This window comes from Sorex araneus, chromosome 5 (genome assembly GCF_027595985.1).
Source record: "Sorex araneus isolate mSorAra2 chromosome 5, mSorAra2.pri, whole genome shotgun sequence".
NCBI lineage: Eukaryota > Metazoa > Chordata > Mammalia > Eulipotyphla > Soricidae > Sorex > Sorex araneus.
Genome location: NC_073306.1, coordinates 119516794 through 119538952, shown reverse-complemented (window position 1 = coordinate 119538952; position 22159 = coordinate 119516794). Strand labels below are relative to the sequence as shown.

The following is a 22159-nucleotide window of genomic DNA, read 5'->3' as shown; positions in this document are numbered from 1 at the left end:
TTCCCAATTCATGTCCCAGGAACCCACAGCTAGACTGCAGCAGCTGTCCCAGCCAACTGCCACCGCCGGGAACTGCTTCTGGTTCTCACAGTCCACGCCTCTGCTCAGGCCACCCTGTCCCTCATCCCTCCCCAGGGAGGCAGATCTTCCCCTCTGGATTCTGCCCTGCCGGCCCCCACCTCAATGCCTATCACAGCAACATCAGCAACACTAGAGGAGGAGGCAGAAGTAAAAATTAAACTCACAAGTCTTTTAAATAGAACAATAAAGCAAACAAGGTAAGGTACTAACAAGTGGAGAAGATTAGAAGCAACTGGGAATTATTTATGCTTGCACTTTTTGCACGTGAAATCATTTCAAAATATGAACTTCTTAAAACAAGTGCTGGACAGAAACATGCATGCAGAAAAACTATCTGGAGAGCAGAGCTAGATGGGAAGAAAGCAGCTCTGCCAAGCCAGCAGGCCAATCCCTGTGCCAGGAGGCCAAAACTCACTTGCCTGTTTATCCCACAAGGTGGCAGAGTGGCCCCTAAGGCGTTCCACGCAGCTAAGCGCCTCTCTGCTCAGAACTAGCTGCATCGACTAGCCCCTGCTCCTTCTCTTGCTGCCCACCAACTGCCATTCACACTAATGTTTTAGAGAGCAAGTCTATCCCCGGTTAGGAATCCCCAGGCTGGCCTCTGGCTTAAGACAAGCAATCACAAAGCAGCCACAGCAGCCAGGCCTCCTGAAGATCCCTGCTTCTGCTGGCGACACCGCCCTGACACCGCCCTCCGGCCTGCCTCCTTACATAATGCATTCCTGCTGGGTGAGCTTTCAAGCCCTCTCTCCCAGCAATCCTTCAGGGATCTTCCTGTGCTTAACACAGCTCTGGTTCCAAAAGAAATACCAGGAGCACCTTTCCATTTTCAGATCAACCTAAGGGTCCTCATCCTATCAAAGAATTCCAAAGGCACCATCCTACCCACAGGATCACTTGAAACCCTTGAGCAGCAATGCTGTCAGGCCTGGCCATTCGCTGAATCCTCCTAAGAGTGTACAAACCACTGTTTATTACCGGGGGCCCAGGGAAGTGAGAGCATGGGTCACACATGGCAGTGCTCAGGGACGACTCCTGGATTTCTGTTGATGGCTTACTTGCAGGGGTGCTCGGTGGTGGAAAATGTGTACTGATGAAGGGATGGATGTTTGATCATTGTATGACAGAGACAAACTGGAAAGCTTTGCAACTGTTTTCACAATGATTCAATTAAAAAAATTTAAAAATAAAAAAGAAACTGAAGGAACTAACTGATGTGATTTTACCGTTAATACCTTAGGAAACATTTAAATACTATCACATTCACCTTCAGAAGACTTTTTATTTTAATGTTGTGAGGGTCACTCCCAGTGGTGCCAGAGGCCTGAAATCAGGTAAGTGATTAATATTTGAATATTATCCTAAATTTAAAAAAAAAAGGGAAAACATGAGCATCTCCAGAGGGGTAAAGGCCAAGAATACACATGTGTACGACCTCCAAGATGATGAAAGTGCCATCAAATGCATCTGTTTGTTGGCTCTGGCTAGAAATAAAAGTGACCAAGTAGGTCAGTGGCAGAGCACATCCCTTGCCAAATCCCGAGCATTGCCCACAACACCAGGTGCATCCCTGCAACTGCACCACTCAGATCCCTGTTGTCACAGATGTGTGGTCTCCACTGCACACAGCCAAGTGTGTGAGCACCATAATTACATGAGTATGACCCATGTTATGCCATAACAGTGACAACAACAAACAAAAAGGAAAGGGAAGGGGAGAAAAGGTTCTCAATAAATCTGCTATGCTTTGGGTCAAGGAGAGTGCTCAAAAGACAAAAGACAACTCTCTCTCTCTCTCTCTCTCTCTCTCTCTCTCTCTCTCTCTCTCTCTCTCTCTCACACACACACACACACACACACACAGAAAATGTGTGTGTTTACCAACAGCACAGAGGTAAGAGTGTATCTGTACCCTACCTGCTGTACTATTACTCCAGCAGGTAGGGTGCAGATACACTCTTATGTATCTGAGTTTAATTTAATTTAATTTTAATTTAAACTTAAATTAATCTAACTTTTAGGGAAAGGGCTAAAAAAAAAAGAAAGAAAATGAAAATACAACATATCTGTAAGAGATAAGTAACACAGGGTTGAGTGATAACTAAATAGTCATATTGTAAAAGAAGAAGGCCACGGAGATGGCTCAAAGGACTAAAGTACATGACTTACATGCAGGAGGCCCAAGTTACATCCCTGGCATAGCATGGTCTCCTGAGCACCGATGACGGGGACCCCCCCCAAGCACTGAGCTGACACATAACCCTCAGAAGCTGCTGAGTATGGCCCAAAAACAAAACAAAACAAAAAAAGAGAGAAAAAATATCTAGAAATCAAATTGCTATTAAAAATTTAAAGAAAAAATAATAAATATCAAAAGCAGACATGTGACCTTTATTGGGGACGGGGGTAGTGGGGGAGGCAGGCACATTGGCCGTACTCAGGGCCTATATGTGGTGCTGGGGATTCAACCAAGGCCAGTTGCTTGCCAGACAAGAGCTTTAACCCTTGTGCTATCTCTCTGGCCCCACATGTGACAAAGAGAGCAATTGAACAGATTAACTCCTTAAAACAATAAACTAAAGATAAATCCCTAGTCATACTAATAAAGAAAAGCAAATGGCAGGGAGGGGTGTGCAATGGCCTTTCTTGGCGGGGGCCCACACCAAGTGGTGCTGAGGGCTTACTCTTGGCTCTGTACTCAGGGAGCAGGCCTGGCAGACACAGGAGGATAATATGTGTGCCAGGGATCGAACCTGGGTCAGCCCATGCAATGCAAGCACCTTAACTACTATAATATCACGCCGCCCCCACTGAGCTTTTGGGCTACTTCTGACAGTGCTCAGGACTTGCTTCTAACTCTGTGCTCAAGGATCACTCCTGGAGTGATTGGAAGGACTATATAGAGCACCAGGGATCAAATCCAGGTTGTGCAAGGCAAGTGCCCTATACTTTGGTACTGTTTCTCTATCCCTCCAAGAATCCTGAATTATTAATATCAGAAAAGGTATATTAATATTATTTTAAAGGGTAAAAAAAAAAGCCTAAAAGAAGTCCATTTTAGGGCCGGAGCAATAGTACAGCGGGTAGGGCATTTGCCTTGCACGCGGCCAACCTGGGTTCAATCCCGAGCATCCCACATGGTCCCCCAAGCACTGCCAGGATAATTCCTGAGTGCAGAGCCAGGAGAAACCCCCGTGTATCACTGGGTGTGATCCTAGCACAGTGGGTAGGGCGTTTGCCTTGCACGCGGCCGACCCGGGTTCGATTCCCAGCATCCCATATGGTTCCCTGAGCAAGCCAGGAGTAACTCCTGAGTGCAAAGCCAGGAGGTAACCCCTGTGCATTGCCGGGTGTGACCCAAAAAGCAAAAAAAAATTAAAAAATAAAAAATAAAGGTCCATTTTAAGATTATACTGAAAGCATAAGCAAAAGTGTATAGCGGAAGACAATTATGTTATTTTTAAATATGAACCTGCCACGGTAGAAACCTCTTGTAATTCAGCAAGGGGAGAAGCCAGTTCTGTTTTCATAGTGTTTTCTCCCATTGATTTGCAGTTCAATTCCAAGCCTGCAGACCTCAGTCCATCCCCCACGGAGTGGCACGTTAATGCAGGTGAGACCTGGCCAGCTTCCAAAGATTTCAAATGACCTAGGAGGAAGAAACAGCAAGGAGAGAAGCTATGAAATGTATGTACACATTTATATACTCAGAGGCCTCCAAAGTCCCACAACACACTAGTACAGTCAGGGACCTTTTGGAGGAAGCCATCCTCTCGTGACATCTGTGAAGATACACAGGTTCCAACACACACAGGCTGTGAGCAGCCCCGGGACCAGACTAGTTAGAAGCTACAGTGGGGAGGGAGGCTCTGCTAGAGGAGGGGAGGGGAAGACTAGGCACTGGGGCAGGATGGCACCTGCAGGCAGAGGGGAGAGGCCAACACTGCGACTCCAAGCCAACACTGCGTGTGCATAAACAAGACCAAATGCAAATGTGCACAGAAAGCTTGTTCTCTTGAAGAACAATATGAAGAAACACTGCCGTTTACTCAATGACCTGGTTGATATCCAGCCGTCTTGAGCAGTTGCAGAGATTTCAATTGGGTTTTCACCTCACGTAAGCATCAAGTTCAAAAGACAATTTCAGAAGGGCCTCTGACTCACCTCCTTCAGATTCCTTGGTACTGGACGATGTGTTCTGCAAAGTATGAGCAGTACCAGACAGATCTGATACAACTAAGTCAGGTTCCGAGAGCTCAGTGGTCCCATTAGTGGACCGCCTGGAGGACCGTCTTCTCGACAAATCTTTGTCAGTGTTTTCGGGGAAGGTTTTTGACTTTTCCTGGGCTGCAAACAATTGAGAGGCATAGTCAAGACCAATAAGAAGCAATAACTAGTTTCTGAATTGCTTGCTCTTAAAAGACTTTATAGAGAGACCTCTAAAATCAATGATAAAAGGAAATGTCCTTTCCTACTTTACTGGAACGGTTGAGGATTTTTTCAGGGGGGGGGGGCTGTTTTGTTTTTGTCCCCCTCTCTCAGTCATCCTACTCTCAGTCACCCACCTGCCCCAGCTTACAGTTTTAAGTATAGGTACATTCTGATGAGACAGAACTTTTCTTACTCAAGCATGGCCTGAAACTATATGCCAAAGTTATATCCCCTCATTAATAAGGAAGTTGTCATGTCCTGATCTTAATGAATAAGAACTATTTTGGGGTTTAAAGAAGAGTCTAAATACTCACTTCCAAAGTTAATAAGGTTTATAGAGCTTTCAAGCCAACACTAACACTTTTTGACACCAGGAAGGTATTTTCCTTAAGCCAATAAACAGTATTTTTTTTTTTTTGCTTTTTGGGTCACAGCCAGCAATGCTCAGGGGTTACTCCTGGCTTTGCACTCAGGAACTACTCCTGGCGGTGCTTGGGGGACCATATGGGATGCCGGGGATCGAACCCGGGTCGGCCGCGTGCAAGGCAAACGCCCTACCCGCTGTGCTATCGCTCCGGCCCCCAATAAACAGTATTTTGAAAGTTCACTTAGCATATAAAAGTCAACCCTTATAAGTTATTAAATTTTGACTCAAACCCAAATCCAAACCAACTATAATTTATCGGTAGAAGATGACAACCCAGAACCTAACATTAAAACAGTTTGTGTTTTGAATTTAATTTTTTTCTTCTAGCAAAACTTGTTCGATCCATCTGCATTATGGTCTGTGACTGAGAACAAACTTTAGTGTCTATAAAACGAGAGGACAATACAGATATAGGGAGGTTAACTCAACTGATGTCAAATTCCAGACACACACACAGACACATATACACACACATACACACACAGGAGACTCACATGAATTTTTGTCAAGTCGAGGACGTTTTAATGGGACTTCACTTCCTTTTGATATTTTCCTTCTTCTCAATTCCAATGTTATTGGTTGCAAAGTTTGAGAGTTTGAATCCACAGCTACAATGTACATAAAACCACACACACAGAAAATATGTTATTTCTCACTGTCCAATCCTCATTATACATAAGTAAAACACACACAGAGGCAACCTTGTGTGATAAACAGACCCTTCAATGAGCCTTCTTCCTTGAGCTAAAAAGAAAAAAAATGTGAAATTACTTCCTTTTGGAAGATGCTGACAACTGGTGGACTGACCTAGTTTTGCTTTGCCTCTCCTCTAGCCATAGGCTTCTTTCCTCAATCCTTCTTTTTAAACACTCTACCCCAGCATGACTGACTAACATGACTTTAAAAGAAGAAGGCAAAAAGACAAAAGTCATTTCCATTGTCATCAGATTTCACCAAAACTTGGCTTATCTTAATATGCAGGCCCTCGACTAACAGTTTGGTTACTATTTTATGTTCTCCATGCCAAATTGTTAGCTTGGCATTCATCCTAGTTTTGGTGGACCAAAAAGAATGTCAACATCCACATCCTACTAAATAGAATTTTCAGAGCTGAGGAAATGGCTCAAAGGGCTGGAGTGCTTGCTTTGCATGCAGAAGCCACAGCTTTTATTGTTGGCACCAAGCACCACCAGGTGTGGCCTACAATAATAATAAACAATAACAATAATCATTATACCACCAGAAGAATTTCAATATAGACTATGCTGTCAAGCATTCAGACAGGGCTGCTGATTCCTAGCGAGTCAAGCTCAATATAAGTCAGCAGTGCAGACACTAAACCCTTGGATACACTAAAGTATACTCACAATTGACTTTTAAACCTTACACTTAAGAAACTTTCCTATAGTCAGGAAAGATAAGACTCCAAAAGGCAGGCAGAAGAAAAGCAACAAGAATTCTGGAAACCTGGTGGAAGGCAGGACAAAGAGATCTGAGAACAATGAGAGGAGAGAAGGAAAAAAATGGGAGGAGAAAGAAGAAGAGGGAGGAAGGCAAGCAAGTGGGGGGGGGGGGGGGGCGGGGGGAAGAGAAAGGAGAATGGAAGGGGACTGAGAAGGCTCAATAAGGCCAAGAGTTTCAGACCAGCCAGGTCAAACAGCCCAAAAGGAGATAGGGTTGTGCTCTAAGGCAAAGCTGAAGAGAGAGCCAGACACCTTGGCGCTTCATGTTCAGTCTTACCAAGGCACCAGCACTGTTTCGTGGGAACATGGAAATCACACACATCCCAAAGTACATAAAAATACAAACAACCCTCCCAAAATTACTCAGATCCTGTTCCAATCCATTTTGTTTAGAGTACAAAGCTACACTAAGTCAGTGAATTTACTTCAAGAAAATTCTAAAGGGAATTTGAAGTATATGAGATATTTGCCTTTTTTTTTTTAAACTTATAATACCACATGCTAACAAGATAGACTATACAGAAATCCAGTGTTTCCCAAACTCATCTTACAGTAAGAACTATCTGGATTGCATTTCCAGACTCAGTTCCAGAAATCCTGAATGGGGAGGAATGTCTTGGGCAAGTGTTAGTAAACATTTTTCATTTTCTTTTGCAATTTTTGTTCCTAGGTTCATACCCAGCATTGCTCAGGGGTTACTTTCAGCTCAGTGCCCAGAGATTGCTCCTGGCAGTGCTCAGAAGACCATGTGGTACTTGGGATCAAACCTGGGCCTCCTGCAGGCAAAGCCTGTGTGCTACCCTGTGTGAACTATCTCCCCAACCCGGGAAATTACTACTTACTAAATTGACCCTATCTGGCATGAACTCCTACACAGATCAAATGAAAGTAATAAATGAAATGGCCCTGCCCCCCTTTTATATTTGAGTGAAGGCACATAGCTTCATAGGACAATCTGCAAATTCAAATGCAACTAGCCCAGCCCACACTTTCCAGTGGGTATAAACCATAGCGTGAACAGCTAAACAGGAATCTGTTCCAGAACAATCAGTTCCCACACACACTCTTTGCTAAACTCAGATGAGTGCACATAAGATTTCGCTAATTACTTGTTCCACCTCTTCTTGCACAAGTACCTTTTGCCCACTTACATGAAAAGGCCTGCCACTCACTCACCCCAAATTTAAGACTGTACACTGTCCAGAGGCTCAAAACCTCCAGATTCTCTCGAATGGGGCTCCTCGTTTGATCACAGAGGTCATTTCCTCAGTTTTCCCCTGCATGGTTGATAATTAGTCTCAATGCACTTCAGAAGGCAATTTGTTTACTGATCATGGATGCCAAGGGCATCAGAGGTTGATGCACTCCCTGTTGAGGAAGCCAATAAATTTAGGACAGGGCTGTCCAACAGAGATATAATGAGAGCCACAAATGCAAGCAAAATACATAATCTTAAATTTTTTAGTAGTCACTGAGTTTTGTCAGTTTCCCATCTGTCCATGTGGATACACGCCTCCCTAAAATGTTAGCTCCACAGACACAGCTGGTTTTCAGGTCACAGGACGTTTCAGTCAGTCACAAAAAATGAAGGAATGAAGTACAGGACTTAGAGAGAACCAAGGGCAACAGGAAACCACTCTGGCATTGCCCATTGCAGAGCCCACTTGGGAAACTCACCAGTAGGAGCTATGGAGGGGGGTCTGCCTCGTTTTCTTTTTGGCTCCCTCAAGTTTTCTTGTGGACTCTTCACAATGTCATTTTCCGGTTTTTTATCCACTTGAGCATCTCCAGAATATTCTCTGTCATTTTCTGAAATGTTCTCCTTATCTTCTTTCTCGTTCTTGGGAAGGCTTTTCTCCGAAACCTTCCCCTTTTCAGAACAGATTAACTTTCCTTCTTTCTCAGGCTGCTTGGTTCTCTTTTCTGTTTTAAAAGCTTTGTCCTCTTTGTCCTTCTTCACATTGACCGTGGCTTTTCTCTGCTCTTTAAACTTCTCTCGTTTATCAGGAGATGATGAAAGATTTTTGGGATCTGTTTCTTTAGGCCTAGCAGTACCCACAATATTCTAAAATGGGTAAAATAGTGATGAAACACACTTTGTGATTACTTGCAAATACAAAATCAAGTGGCTTAAAAAAAAAACATAGGAAGACAGACAAAGAAATAAAAAGAAGATATATGCCAGGTCACATGACTGAAAGCAATAAATTATCCTCCCAGGCTGAGGTTTAAAAAACAAGTTTATAGAAGAAAACAGGTATTTTCAGTTCCTTCAGAGAGCACTCTTCCTTACTATAGTTAATTACTGAAAAATAATTATCTACCCGTAGGGACTTCTAGAAAGCAATTTTCTGACAAAGCTGCTTTTAGAAACAGCCTCACGCCCTGTCCTCCTCATCCCAAGCAGGACTCCTCCAGGAGCTCAGGGCCTGTCAGAGGCCTGGCTCGCTTTGCCAGGGGATACTGATGTCTGACAATGAAGAACCCAAAATAACAACTGGAAGCCAAACAGTTTTGGTATTAAGCGTGTCCAACCCAGTAACAAGGTCTCTGCCTTCCTCTTCAGGGTTAAGGCAGTTCTTGGTCCAAAAAGTGAGCCACTGGGTTCCTAGGGATTTTTGTGGTGGTCAGGAGGAAGTATGACTTCGTGGTTACTTTTCTCCTATGAAACTTTCTTTAAAATTCAGTCTAAAAATATTTCGTGTCCTACTATAACTCATAATAAAAGTGACTCTGAAAGAAAGCTCTGGACTTTCAAAAACTACAATTAAGTTCACCTGTGACTATATCCCTTTTCTACGTCTTGAAGGGTAGAGTGGGGATTACCATTACCATACCCTGGCACCTAGCATACACTAGGCACGCAGATCGTTATTAGAAGTAGAAATAAGTGTCTAAACACTTAATGATGGGGAGCAGGGAACTTGGGGACACTGGCAGAAGGCAGTTCAGTTCACACTGGTGGTGGGACTATAAAGCTTAGAAAGAAGTATTACTTCAATTTGCCAACATTTTCTGAAAGCTGTCATGTTAGAAAATAAGCACTCCATGGTAACTGCTGGCAGAAATATAAATTGCAAAGAAGAAAGAGGAGAATTTGGGTCAAAAGTCTTAAAAGTTTCTACTTCTAAGCTAGAATGAATTTCTAGAAATGAAATTTGCTAATAGGATAATCAGACTTGTGCACCAATATTTACAAATATCCTTAATAACTACTAGAGAACTCACTGCAAAGGCAGGATTACATACGCTTAATGTAACTATGACAAGCCATTAAAACCCTTGTTCTCGTATAGTAGTAAGGAATCTGGGGAAATGTTTTGTTAAAAAAAAAAGCAAGTTACAGAATAGTAATATACCACATTACTCTAGTTCTGAAAGCATATATATACATATATATATGCACCCATGCACGCGCGCGTGCGCACACACACACGCATAAAACATTAACAAAGCACAAAATAGCATATACCAAAACATTCACAGCAATTGTACCTGAATGACAGAATTATACACTTTAGTTTCTTTGTACTGTTTTTCACTTTCCAATTTTTCTACAGCAAACAAATATTGATTTTATAGCTTAAAAAAAGATAAATGTTCCTGAAATGTAAGTTAAAACATGGAGGGCAGTGTAGTTCTACAAAAAAACTTGTTCAAATTAAAAAAAAAAAAAAGAAAGGAAAAAAACTTTAAAATTTGTCTGTGACAAAGGCCAGAGCATTAGTAACAGGAGCTTTGCCTTGCATGTGGCCAACCTGGATTTGATCCCTGGCATCTCCTGAGCCCACCAGGAGTGATTCTTGAGTGCTGAGGCTGGAGTAAGTCCAAAGCACAACTGGGTAGGGAACACAAAAACAAAAAAAACCTGTCTGATAGTTTATAAGTTTTGCTTTGTAATTGGACTTTATAAAATCTAAAAAAAAAAGGGGGGGTTGTCTGACTTGGGGGCCATGGTGCTCAAGGGCTACTTTTAGCTCAGTACTCTGGAATTCAACCTTGACGGTGCTTGGAGGGCTATGTCAGAGACAGGATATGGGCCTGATGCATGCGAAACATGTGCTCTAGCCCACTGAGCTATTTCTCCAGTCCCAGAACCTTCTATCATTAAGGTTGAAGTGATCTGGAAAATCATTAATCCAAACCATTATGCCCTCCTGCAAAAACAAAAATAAGTAGGTCTTGCTAAACCATATGCCAGGTTTGAGAAGTGATGAGACACTCAGAGGCAGCTGGGCACTGAAAACTGTGGCACAAATCCAAAGTGGGAGCGGTGCCCATCTGTAAGCTGAAAACACCACGAGTGCAAATCATTAGTTTGCTGAGTGCAACAGAGTGAAGAGCCAAATATTTGTTATCTGGAGTCCTGGACTTTTAATTGTGGAGGTTCTAGCACAGCCTGGTAATACTGGACAAATTTTTAATGTATTCTCTATACTAACTTATTCTACTAACAATAAAATTGCCAAATTTTAGGTAAATATGATAATGTTGCAGTACCCTTGATGCCTGCAGGGAAATAATCAGATGAGACATCTTCAACATGTGGGGCTGGAGCCAACCCGGGTTCATTCCCCGGCACCCCATTTGGTCCCCCGAGTCTGCTAGGAATGACCCCTGAACACAATGCCAGGAGCAAGCCCTGAACACAACTGGCTGCAGCTCAAAAGCCAGAAGAGAAAAAAAAAAAAAAAGAATCATCTTCAACACTAAAGTATTATAATTTTGCCAATTTTCCAAATAGGAAAACCAATAAAAGCAACAACATTCTTGAGACTACCTTTTAAAATACCCTGTGTCATGATCCTTTAAAATTGTTAAACATATGTATAGAAAGATTTACTCAAATCTCTGATATGCAGAAACATTTCATCATCCTAAGACATGAAGAGGGCCAGTGACACTGCTCAGCATGTGTGAGGCCCTGGTTTCAGCCCTGGTAACACACTCTAACACACACACGGCTGGAGAGCTAGTATAAGAGGCTGAGCAGGCGCTTTGCATGCAGGAAACCTAGGTTTGATCCCTGGTACCACATGGTGTTCCCAAGCACTGCTGGGAGTTGTCCCACAGGCAATGCCAAATGTGGCTGACAAGAGAAGGGTGGGAAGGGAGGAGGCAGAGGGGGGAGGAGAGACAAAACACAGATTTCCAGCATACTGACCCACAGTCGTGAGTAGTTATGCTTTAATCTTTCATTAAACTGGACTGATTGACTCAACTGGTAAAATAAGCAACAATCACAATTTTAATATAAATAATTTATTTTTAATGAAGCAGACAGTTTTTATCGAACAAAAATTACATAGACAGATGCAAGGGGGGATGAAAGAAAGGAATACAGGTTTAAGAGAAAACACAAGCTTGAGAGAACAAATAAACAAGCAAGCAAAGAGACAGAGACAAGCAGCGAGAGAGGTGTTCAAGAGAGAACACGGATCGAAGAGCAAGCCCAATCAGAACTTTTTAAAAATAATAACATCCAGGGACCAGAGATATAGTAGAGAAGGTGCTTGCCTTGCACGCAGTTGACCAGAGTTTGATCCCTGGCTCTCCATATGGTCCCTCAAGCCTGCCAGGACTAAGCCCTGAGCACTGCCAGGTGCAAATAATAATAATAGTATCAATTATAACAACAACAATATCCAGGGGCCAGAGTGATAGACTAAGTGCATGTTTTGCATGTAGGAGGCCTGGGTTCAATCTCTGATACCACATGACCCCCGAGCACTGTGGGGGATTGATTGACCCCTAAGCACAGAGCTGGATGTAGCCCCTGAACACAACTGTGTGCTGCCCGAGACCCAAAATGGAAAAAAAAAAAAATCCAAATTTCATTGCACGATCTTAGTTCATTAAGAAGTCACATGAGACACGAGAGGCTGAAGAAGTAGTACAGGGGTTAAGATACAAGCATGCAAGTTCCAGAGAGATAGTACAGCAGGTAGGCCGCTAGCCTTGCACAAGGCTGACCTGGGTTCAATCCCCAGCACCCATATGGTTCTCCAAGCACCACCAGGAGTGATCACAGAGTGCAGAACCAAGAGGAAGCCCTGAGTACTACTGGGTGTGGTTTCCCCCCACAAAAATAATAAAAGTAATAATAATAGTAATAAAAAATAACCAGACACTTTTGACAAAAGATGAGGAACTGAGGATAATAGGTATCCAAATATTTGCTCTGAAAAGAAGAATCTGTGGAAAGGAAAGAGCAGAGAGACAAAAAAAATTTTAATTTCTGGAGCCAGAGCAATAGTACAGTGGGCAGGGCATTTGCCTTGCAAGCGGCCAACCCGGTTGGATCCTGGGTATCCCATGTGGTTCCTCAAGCTTGTCAGGAGTGATCCCTGAACAGAGTCAAAAGTAAGCCCAGAGCACTGCCAGATTTGCCCGAGCCCAGGAATTTTTTTAAAATTTCTCACAAGCTGCATACTATTTACTGCTGAAACTGTATCAGATGGGGAAAATAAAGACTTTACCATCGTACACAAATATATATCCTTTATTAGAGAAACAAAACTACAGCCATTAGCATTTTTCATACCACAAAGCACAAAACCACATTTCTCACCTGATCTTTGGAAAAAGGTTTGACATGAATATGTTTGACAGTCTGAACTACTCCATCATAAAATTTCACAGTGTAAGTACCTAAAATTCAAGAAGATATCATGACTTTAACTTGCAGTTTAATGAAAGCAACAAAATGTTTTAAAGAACGAACACAAGGGAGCTCCAAACACAGTGGCAAACTTATGGGAAGCAAATTATTTCAGAACCATATTCAGTCTTACTTACGTACAAATAATGTGTCCCTTCATTTCTTAGTCTAAAGATTATATTGGCTTTTACCTATATGGATTAAAGTCATCAAAAATTTTATGGTGTTCCATTAAATTTTTTAATTGCACCAAATTTAGACCAAGAACAAAGAACATCAGAACAATTAAGAATATGATGAAGGAATATTCATTAGTGAATTATTCATTTTTATCACTTAATCTGTTTTCTGGGCCTAAGGGCAACAACCTTTTTTAAATTTAAATGATGAGCCCGGAGAGCTAATACAGAGGGTAGAGTAAGTTTGACCTTGCACACAGCTGACTGAGTTTGATCCTAGGACTCCTTATGGGCCCCCCAAGCCCTGCCAGGAAAGATCCCTGAGCACAGAGCCAAAACTTAAGTCCTGAGCACCACCAGGCAAGGCTCAGAACCCAAAATAAAATTAAAGAAATGTAATGGCTGAGGTTCAATCCCTGGCACCACATGGTCCCACTGCCAGAAGTGACCCCCAAGTAAGTACTGAGCTGGGAAAAACCCCTGAGCGCTCTGGGTATGACCCAAAACAGAACTATAACTAAATAATAAAAATCATTACTACTGGAGTCAGGGAGACAGTTTAATGAGCTAAACCCCTGCTTTGCAAATGGGATTTCTGACATGTTTAATCCCTGGCACCATAGGGCACTGCACTCACTACAGGGAGCAACCCCCCAAGCACTAAGTAGGAATAGTCCCAGCACTGTCATATGTAGCCCCAAAACTAAAAATAAATAAACTTTGTGTTCAAACCATACTGGTGATGTTAAGGGATCACTCCTGGTGGGCATGGAGGACCATACAGGGTGCCAGGGATCAAACCTGGGTCAGCAGTGTGCAAGGGACACATCTTACCCACTATATTATCACTCTGGTCCCTAAACTAAGTTTTAAAAATAAATGAAACATAATTACCCTATTATCACATTTTGCTGGGTGTACTAATCTCAAAATCCATATGAAGAATGTCCATGTTCATGTCACAATATTAAAACACAGAGATGACCAAAACATTAAGGAATACCTGCAACGTTACCAGTTTTATTCCAAGGGGAACAAAGTACCCAACAACAATCACTATGTACTAAAATACATGATCTCCATATTCTCTCTTATAATTCCTAGATAAAAGTTCTTTTAAAATACTCTCATTAACTAGCACCAAAATGAGAACTTCAAACCTTTGTATCCTAAAGCCCCTCCATGTCCTTCCCATTTTCTTTTCTGTAGGGGAACGAGGGGGAGAGTTCTTTTCACGGTGTAATAATTCTAATCCCTTGTAAACATGGTAAGTAGTCATGGTAAGTTTTATTTTCTCTCTTCATGAAAGAAAGGACTAAGAGCAGAATACAATACAGAAGCAAATCCGGTAGAGTAGGAGCAGAATGCAAAAAAGGAAATAAGCCCTTAGGACTATGACTGGTCACCCAACTTTTTCTTAAGAGAGGCCTCCCAAGCGACACCCAGCAGTCTCAGGGGCTGCTCTGAGGAATTCCTGGCCCGCTTGTTCAGGCTCAGAGGGACCCGTGCTAGGGCCTGCTGAAGGGGCCCTGATTGAGGCTGGCTGGGCTGCCCCCAAAGATGCTCAGCGGGCCATGCAGTGCCGGGATCACACTCAAGGTCTCGCACTGGCAACACACGTATTCATGAAGCTACCTCCCTAGCTCTACTCTCCACTTCTAACGCATTTTCTCTTCTCCGACCTCTCCTCCAGTTGTAAATAAAGCCTTGTAAATGGCCAGTCACCACTCTAGTGTCTCAAGCGCAATGCAATCGGGGCTTAATTATTTTCCCACCCTGATTCCTCATTACCAGCACACAACACCCACCAATTCAAAGTTACAAGCCATTCACATACCACGTAAATTACGTTGGGTCAGTTCTACCTCCACGTTTATATCCAAGTGTTTTCTTGCCTGGAATGTGCCCTTCAGTGATCCTGTAGCCAGCACTAATGGCCATAATAGTCCTGTAAACCTCAGGACATGCTGGTACTGGTGACTTGTCCCAACTCTGACTTCTCCAAATCTCCCCTGGAACCAACTGAGTCATCCACTTAGATCTACCTTCAGCTTCCACAGCCCGGGACTTCACTTCTCACACAACTCTCTCTCCCACCCAGCATCTGGTTCACCCCAGACCCACTGTTTCTCAGAATGAGTCCCCACACCATCAGAAGCACCAGCAGCATCTACGAAACTGTTAGAGATATTAAGTGACCAGTTCCAAGCTAGATGTACCTACTCTAAAACTCTGCAAGTGGAACACAGGAAAACGTGTGTCTGGTGATTCTGGTATACACTAAAGTCTGAGACCCACAGCCCAGAAGAATTAGCAATTACTTTCTGCTGTTGACTCCTGATAATTACGCAACAGAAATGACTGTCAGTCACAAGCGATACTAACAGAAATAAAGAGGCTAACAAACAAGATAGAAATAAGGATGCATAGTCACATTTAAGAAAAAAACCAAAGCAATTCAACCAATCTGACACCAAATACATACACCCCAAATTGATGATGGGTTATGATAAAAAGAAAAACAAGTCTCAGGATGAACATGACTCTGAATAGGACCATGCAAGCGTAACACTATATAAGGCAGCTCAGCAGTGACTGATAACACTCAGAATAGGGATCTGGCAATCCTATCTCTATTGTGAGGGTACTGGCAAGCGGAAGAGCAGTGGTAAGTGATGCTATAGAGCTCAAAACACACCTCGTTCAAGCAAACATGGTTTACAGCTCCAGCCAGCATGGGGATGAGAGCAAAGGGTCTGAGAACTCAGTTCTCATGAAATCTTAAACATCAAGTGTTCAAACAAGCCATCCATGTCTATATGAACATGTTTACTTTACTGCACTTCACTGTTATGGCATATGAGTGCTGCATTTTTTGAGAGGAGCTCTGAAGCAATGCTCAGGAGGCCAGGATGCTGCTCCCAGAAACACTTGGCCAGCCAGGCTGGAGACATTCACGCCTGTGCCTGGCAATGAGATGCAGCTCTGGCCCACAGTGCTGGGACTCCAAGCTCAGCAAAGCTGGGCCTTCAGAATTACAAGTAGTGGCCTCAGGGGACCAAGTAGTTCAAGGGACCAAACAAGCCCTTGCACATGCAAGGTGAGCCCTTAAGTCCTTCCAGCTCTCTCCCCAGCCCCAATATTGTATTTTCTATAAACTGACGTTTTGCAATAATCATGTATGGACACATACACTCATAGTGTGTCTCTTTATCACATTCAATTGTGGAGATCTTCGAAAAGGGGAAGAGGGGGGCAGAAAACCACACCTGGCAGTGCTAGTCAGGAGAGAAGGCGTTTCTTGCAAGGGGTGGGGGGGAAGCGGTGGTCATTCCCAGAAGTGTCGAGGGACCATGCAGTGCTGGGCAAATCTGAACTCTCACAAGTAAAACACATGCTGTAGACCCTTGAGCCATCTCCCAGTTCAAGGTCCGTAGTGTTTTCATTTCCCCCCAGTTTTTTTTGTGTCTCTTTGGGTCATACCCAAAAGTACTCAAGGATCTCTCCTGAAGATGTTCAGGGGATCATATGCAGCATCAATAATTCAAACCATCAAGTGCCTTCCCCACTGTACTAATCTCTCCAGCCCCCGTAATTAGTTCTTCTTAAGACATAATACTATGTCTTAAGACATAATGGAAACAGTAGACAGCAGTAGAGAATAAATAAAATGGTCTTTTGGGTGGAGCAGGTGGCAGTGCAGACACATCAGCAGTACTCAGGGGCAACTCCTGGCTCAGTATTGAGGAACTGCTCCCAAATGTGAACTTGTCATCTAAGTTAGGCCCCATATGTAACTTTTTGTTTTGCTTTGTTTTGGGGGACACATTTGGAGGGGCATAGAGTTTATTCCTGGCTCTGTGCTCACAAATCACCCCTGGCAGGGTTTGAGCAAACCATATGGGATGCCAGGGATTGAACCTGGACCAGCCATGTACAAAAGCAAATGCAATACCCACTGTCCATATACAACTTTTTTTTTTTTGGGGGGGGGAGTGCTCAGGGGATGGTTGTACCAAACCCGGCAATGTTCAGGAATTACTCCTGGTTCTGCATTCAAGAATTATTCCTGGTGGTGCTCAGGGGACCATATGGATGCCCAGGATTGAACCCAGGTCAGCGATGTGCAAACCAAATGCAATGCCCACTCTTTATACAAAACTTTTTTTTGGTGGGGGAGATTATACCAAACCTGACAATATTCAGAGGTTACACCTGGCTCTGCACTCAGGAATTACTCCTGGTAGTGCTAGGAGGACCATATGGGATGCTAGGGAGCAAAACCAAGTCAGTTGCATGCAAGGCAAGCAACCTATGTGCTATACTATCACCCCAGCCCCATATATAACTTTCTTTCTTTCTTTCTTTCTTTCTTTCTTTCTTTCTTTCTTTCTTTCTTTCTTTTTCTTTCTTTCTTTTCTTTTCTTTTTTTTTTTTTTAAATTTTTAGGGCACACGGGGAGGGAGGTGTTGCTCAGGATTATGCCTAGCTCTGCACTCAGGAATCACTGCTGGCAGTGCTTAGGGACCATATGGGATGCCAAAGATTGAACCCAGGTCAGCCATGTGCAAGACAACCGCTCTATCCACTCTACTATCTATCCGGCCTCCCCATACATAACTTTTATATGTACTGGAAAATCAGAGAATTTGTGTGACCTGCTTGATTGCCACAGTAACTTTACTATAGTATTCAAGAACAAAATCTGAGCATCTTTGAGGTGATCCTATATTTTCAACTATTTTGTCAACAACAAACTGTTACACCAAAATGAAAACTGCCCCTTCTTGCAAAGATTTCAAATATCCATAAGGACAACATGAAGGAATGCGATCAAACAATCTTAACATTTTCATCTATGTGAGATCAATTCCTTATTTTGACAGACTCAGAAGGAGCCCGCCTCAGTTTCACTGCAGGTCTCACAATGAGGATCAGAATCCAACCAAGTATGCGGACATCTGACCAATCTTCTCCCACTGCTGCAAGTTCCTCAAAGTTCAAACCACTGATCCAGAGCACCTGGAGACTCTCAAAAAGGACCCTTTCTATGACCAAAGGTACACAGAATAAATATTCTCCAAAATAACAAACCAGCTCTGGCCCTTTATACTTCTAAGGGACATTGAACAGACTTCAATAGGTCCACCCTAACAATCTACTTTTTTTTTTTTTTTTTTGCTTTATGGGTCACACCTGGCAATGCAGAGGGGTTACTCCTGGCTCTGCACTCAGGAATCACCCCTGGTGGTGCTCAGAGGACCATATGGGATGCTGGGAATCGAACCTGGGTCGGCCACATGCAAGGCAAATGCCCTACCCGCTGTGCTATTGCTCCAGCCCCAACAATCTACTCTTAATCCTAAATCTCCTCTCAATGATTTCATATATCACTAAAAAAAAAAATGCCCTCCAAATTAATCTTCCCATCGGTCACTAACCACAGAGCTCTCTAAATGGCCAAAGAAATACCTAGCACACATAAATGATTGGAAAATACAGAAATCACTGGCCCCAAAGCCACCTACTTCAGGCTCCTTTAAGAACTGCCCCTGGGGCTGGAGCAATAGCACAGCAGGTAGGGCGTTTGCCTTGCATGCAGCCGACCCAGGTTCGATTCCCAGCATCCCAACCCTTGTGCATCGCCGGATGTGACCCAAAAAGCAAAAAAAAAAAAAAAAAAAAGAAAAGAAAAGAAAAATAAAGAAAGAACTGCCTGTGTCAATGGGTCTTACCTTCCATGTAGCTGACCTAGATTTAATCCCCAGCCCCACCAAGAGTGATCCCTGAGAGCAGAGCCAGAAGTAAGGCCTGAGCAGCACCAAGTGTGGCCCAGATAAATAAATAAATAAATAAATAAATAAATAAATAAATAAATAAATAAATAAATAGCCCTCATCAGACCCCAGAGATAGAGGGGTTAAGATGCTGACTTGCATGTGGATGTCTGACTCCCAGAACTACACATGATTCTTCAAACACTATCAGGAGTGATGACTCCTGAGCACAGAAACATTAATATCCCCAAATACTTTGTGGGTGTGACTCAATTCTCACCCTCCCCAACTACGCACACAAGAAGCCCTCGTGGTGGCCTAGAGAACTAGTTGGTTTGCACTCAAGTTCAGCCTCCAGCACCTCTGGTCCAGGAGCACCGCAAGCACTGACCCAGGAGGGAAACCCTCAGCATTTCCAGGCGTGCCACCAAAATAAAACATCAGAGTCCATGAAATTCAAGACACATAAAACAAAGCTTCCTGGCCTCGCCCTCCTGCAAGTAAGGAATTCAGTAGCAAGCTATTATCTCTAAGACTAAGGAGGAAAGGATGCACAGGTTACTGTGTAGGGCAGGTTTCTGCTGCTTTTAAATTTTAAGCCTGGGGACCACTCCCAGCAATGCTTGGGAGGCTCCAGCTCTGCACCAGCACTTGCTACACAGGGATTCTATCAGTTACACTACGTCTTCAGGTTTCTGTAGGTCTTAAAATCTACTGTACTGGGGCTGGAGCAATAGCACAGTGATTAGGGCGTTTGCCTTGCATGCGGCTGACCCGGGTTCGATTCCCAGCATCCCATATGGTCCCCTGTGCACCACCAGGAGTAATTCCTGAGTGTAGAGCCAGGAGTAACCCCTGTGCATCGCCAGATGTGATCTAAAAAGAAAAAAAAATCTACTGTACACAGAGAGTTAATGCAGCCAACAGGCTGAGGTTTGCATGCAGGAAGCCTGATACAATCCCCTGAGCACAGCCCGTGTGGCCCAACAACCAAGAGGGGCAAAATCTACCATAACTAGAACTCCAGGCTTCCTTTTCACTTCACTCTCTGGGAATTGGAGAATTCATTCCAGAATGACACAGGTGAGAGACCCAAAGTTCTCTAAGATGGTTTTTCAAACTCCTGAGGTTTCTATACATGACCCTCAGAAGGCCTGCAAAGGAATCTGCATGTTTTGGCAGGCAAACTCTCCCCTCCCGAGTCTCCTTAGCAATTTTACATAATAGTCTTTGGTTCTATGACTTAACAATTTACAAAAATACCCCGTCCAGCAGTCTGACTGCCTCTTTGAGTTCTTCTAACTGCTCTAACCAGTCCGAAGTAAGGGCAGCAGTCGGGTGGCAAACACCAAGCTGGAGTCAGATCCTGTCTCTGTGTCAGGGCCAAGAAAGAACAGACGTTCTACAGCCCCTGATGGCCTTCTCAGGCACCCACGCACAGTGGCCAGCACCTGGCCTTAACTTTGCCCCTGCAGGAGAAGCTTGCTCCTGAGAGGCAGTTGGTGCTAGGGGACTACAGCTTGGGAACAAGGGAGCCCCACAAACTACCATTCAGATCTGAGGTCTCGCACCGGGGATGGAACTGAGAGAGAAAACACTTGCCTTGCATGCGTGAGGCCCTGAATTTGTTGGGTTTGATCCCCAGCACCACAAACAAGAACTAAAAATAGTTCTGAGGTCTCCCATTTATGTAAGAGCTCCCATTTATGTAAGTGTTCTTTATGTAAGTGCTTGAGCAATTTCTCCTGCAAGCTTAATTCTCTAAAGGAGGATGGCATAGGGCACTAACAGCAACGACCTTTCCACATTCGTGGGAAAGGCAAATGAAATATGGACATCTCAGCACCGTGTTTTCACTGAGTAGAAGATCAGCAGTCTGGATTTGATCTTGGCACCACATGCTCTCCGGGCCCCACAAAAGCATCATCAGATATGGTCCAAAAACAAACACAAAATGGCAGTAGCAACCCTCCCTCCTCAACATGAAGCAAGCAGTGAGGGAGGAGGTTTTATGCTGAGTGAAATGAGTCAGAGGGAGAGGGACAGACATTGGATGATCACACTCATTTGCAAGATGGAAAGAAACACTAAAATAACACCCAGAGACTATAGAAATAAAGGCCCGGAGGACTGATCCTTGGTAGGAAGCTTGTCACAATGGGGGGGGGAGGGGGAAGGCAGTTAGGACAGGGAAGGGACTATTATGACAATGGAAGTGGGAAGTGATCACTCTGGACAAGAACTGAGAGCTGAAAAGAAGTGATTTGCATGATACCCTTTCAGAAACAATATTGCAAACCACAGCGACTAAAAGAAAAAAGAAAAAGGTCTGCCAAAGAGGGAGACTAAGGGGCGGGAGGAAACTAGGGCCACCAGCGTAGGGAAGTGGATAATGGCAAAATGATAGATGTTCAAACATTGTAGAACTGAAACTCAGTCATGAACTATGTCTCTCATGGAGATTTAGTAATTATTTTTTATAAAAAGAATTCCTTTATCTCTGTGCAAAACTGTTCATATACGTCCAACAGCCCACACTTCAAAGGTGGGATCAGTTACAGCATGAAGAAAGCAAAAAAAGAGTCACTGCTTCAACATGCAACTCTAGCTAGAAAGAAACAAGGAAATGTCCATAGAATCTCCTGTTGCAAACACAAAATTCAGACACTAACCCAGAAAGACTGGACTGGGACAGTGGGTCACATGACTTAAGAATGTGCATAACTTGGGGGCTGGAGCGATAGCACAGTGGGTAGGGCGTTTGCCTTGCACGCGGCCCACCCGGTTCGATCCCCAGCATCCCATATGGTCCCCCAAGCACCCCCAGGAGTAATTCCTGAGTGCAAAGCCAGGAGTAACCCCTGAGCATCGCTGGGTGTGACCCAAAAAGCAAGAAAAAAAAAAAAAAAGAATGTGCATAACTGAAACTGAAGAGATAGTACAGTGGGTAAGGCCCCCATTTGCCTTGCATGCCAATGACCCGGGTTCAAATCCCTGAGTACCTCCAGGAGTGATCTCGGGGCACAGAACCAGTTTAAGTCCTAAGTACCACAGGTATGACCCAACCCCCTGTCCCAAACAAAAAGAACATGCATACTTTTCAGGACCTTGTTCTGCTTGTTTCAGTTCCAGAATCAAAG

The 22159-nt window shown here is 43.6% G+C and overlaps 1 protein-coding gene across 3 annotated transcripts in view; it reads right to left on the bottom strand.

Annotated features, from left to right (window-relative positions):
- PHF20 (PHD finger protein 20) overlaps window positions 1-22159 on the bottom strand; it is a 120566-nt gene that overhangs the window by 37645 nt on the left and 60762 nt on the right. Inside the window, exons 5-9 of one of the 3 annotated variants that reach the window (XM_055137629.1) lie at window positions 12974-13053; window positions 8080-8467; window positions 5434-5547; window positions 4246-4428; window positions 3554-3730 (exon numbers count right to left, since the gene is read on the bottom strand). In XM_055137629.1, coding sequence (XP_054993604.1) covers window positions 3554-3730; window positions 4246-4428; window positions 5434-5547; window positions 8080-8467; window positions 12974-13053 — 942 coding nt within the window. The remainder of the gene's footprint in view (window positions 1-3553; window positions 3731-4245; window positions 4429-5433; window positions 5548-8079; window positions 8468-12973; window positions 13054-22159) is intronic. The other 2 variants (XM_055137630.1, XM_055137631.1) reach the window with 2 other exon arrangements.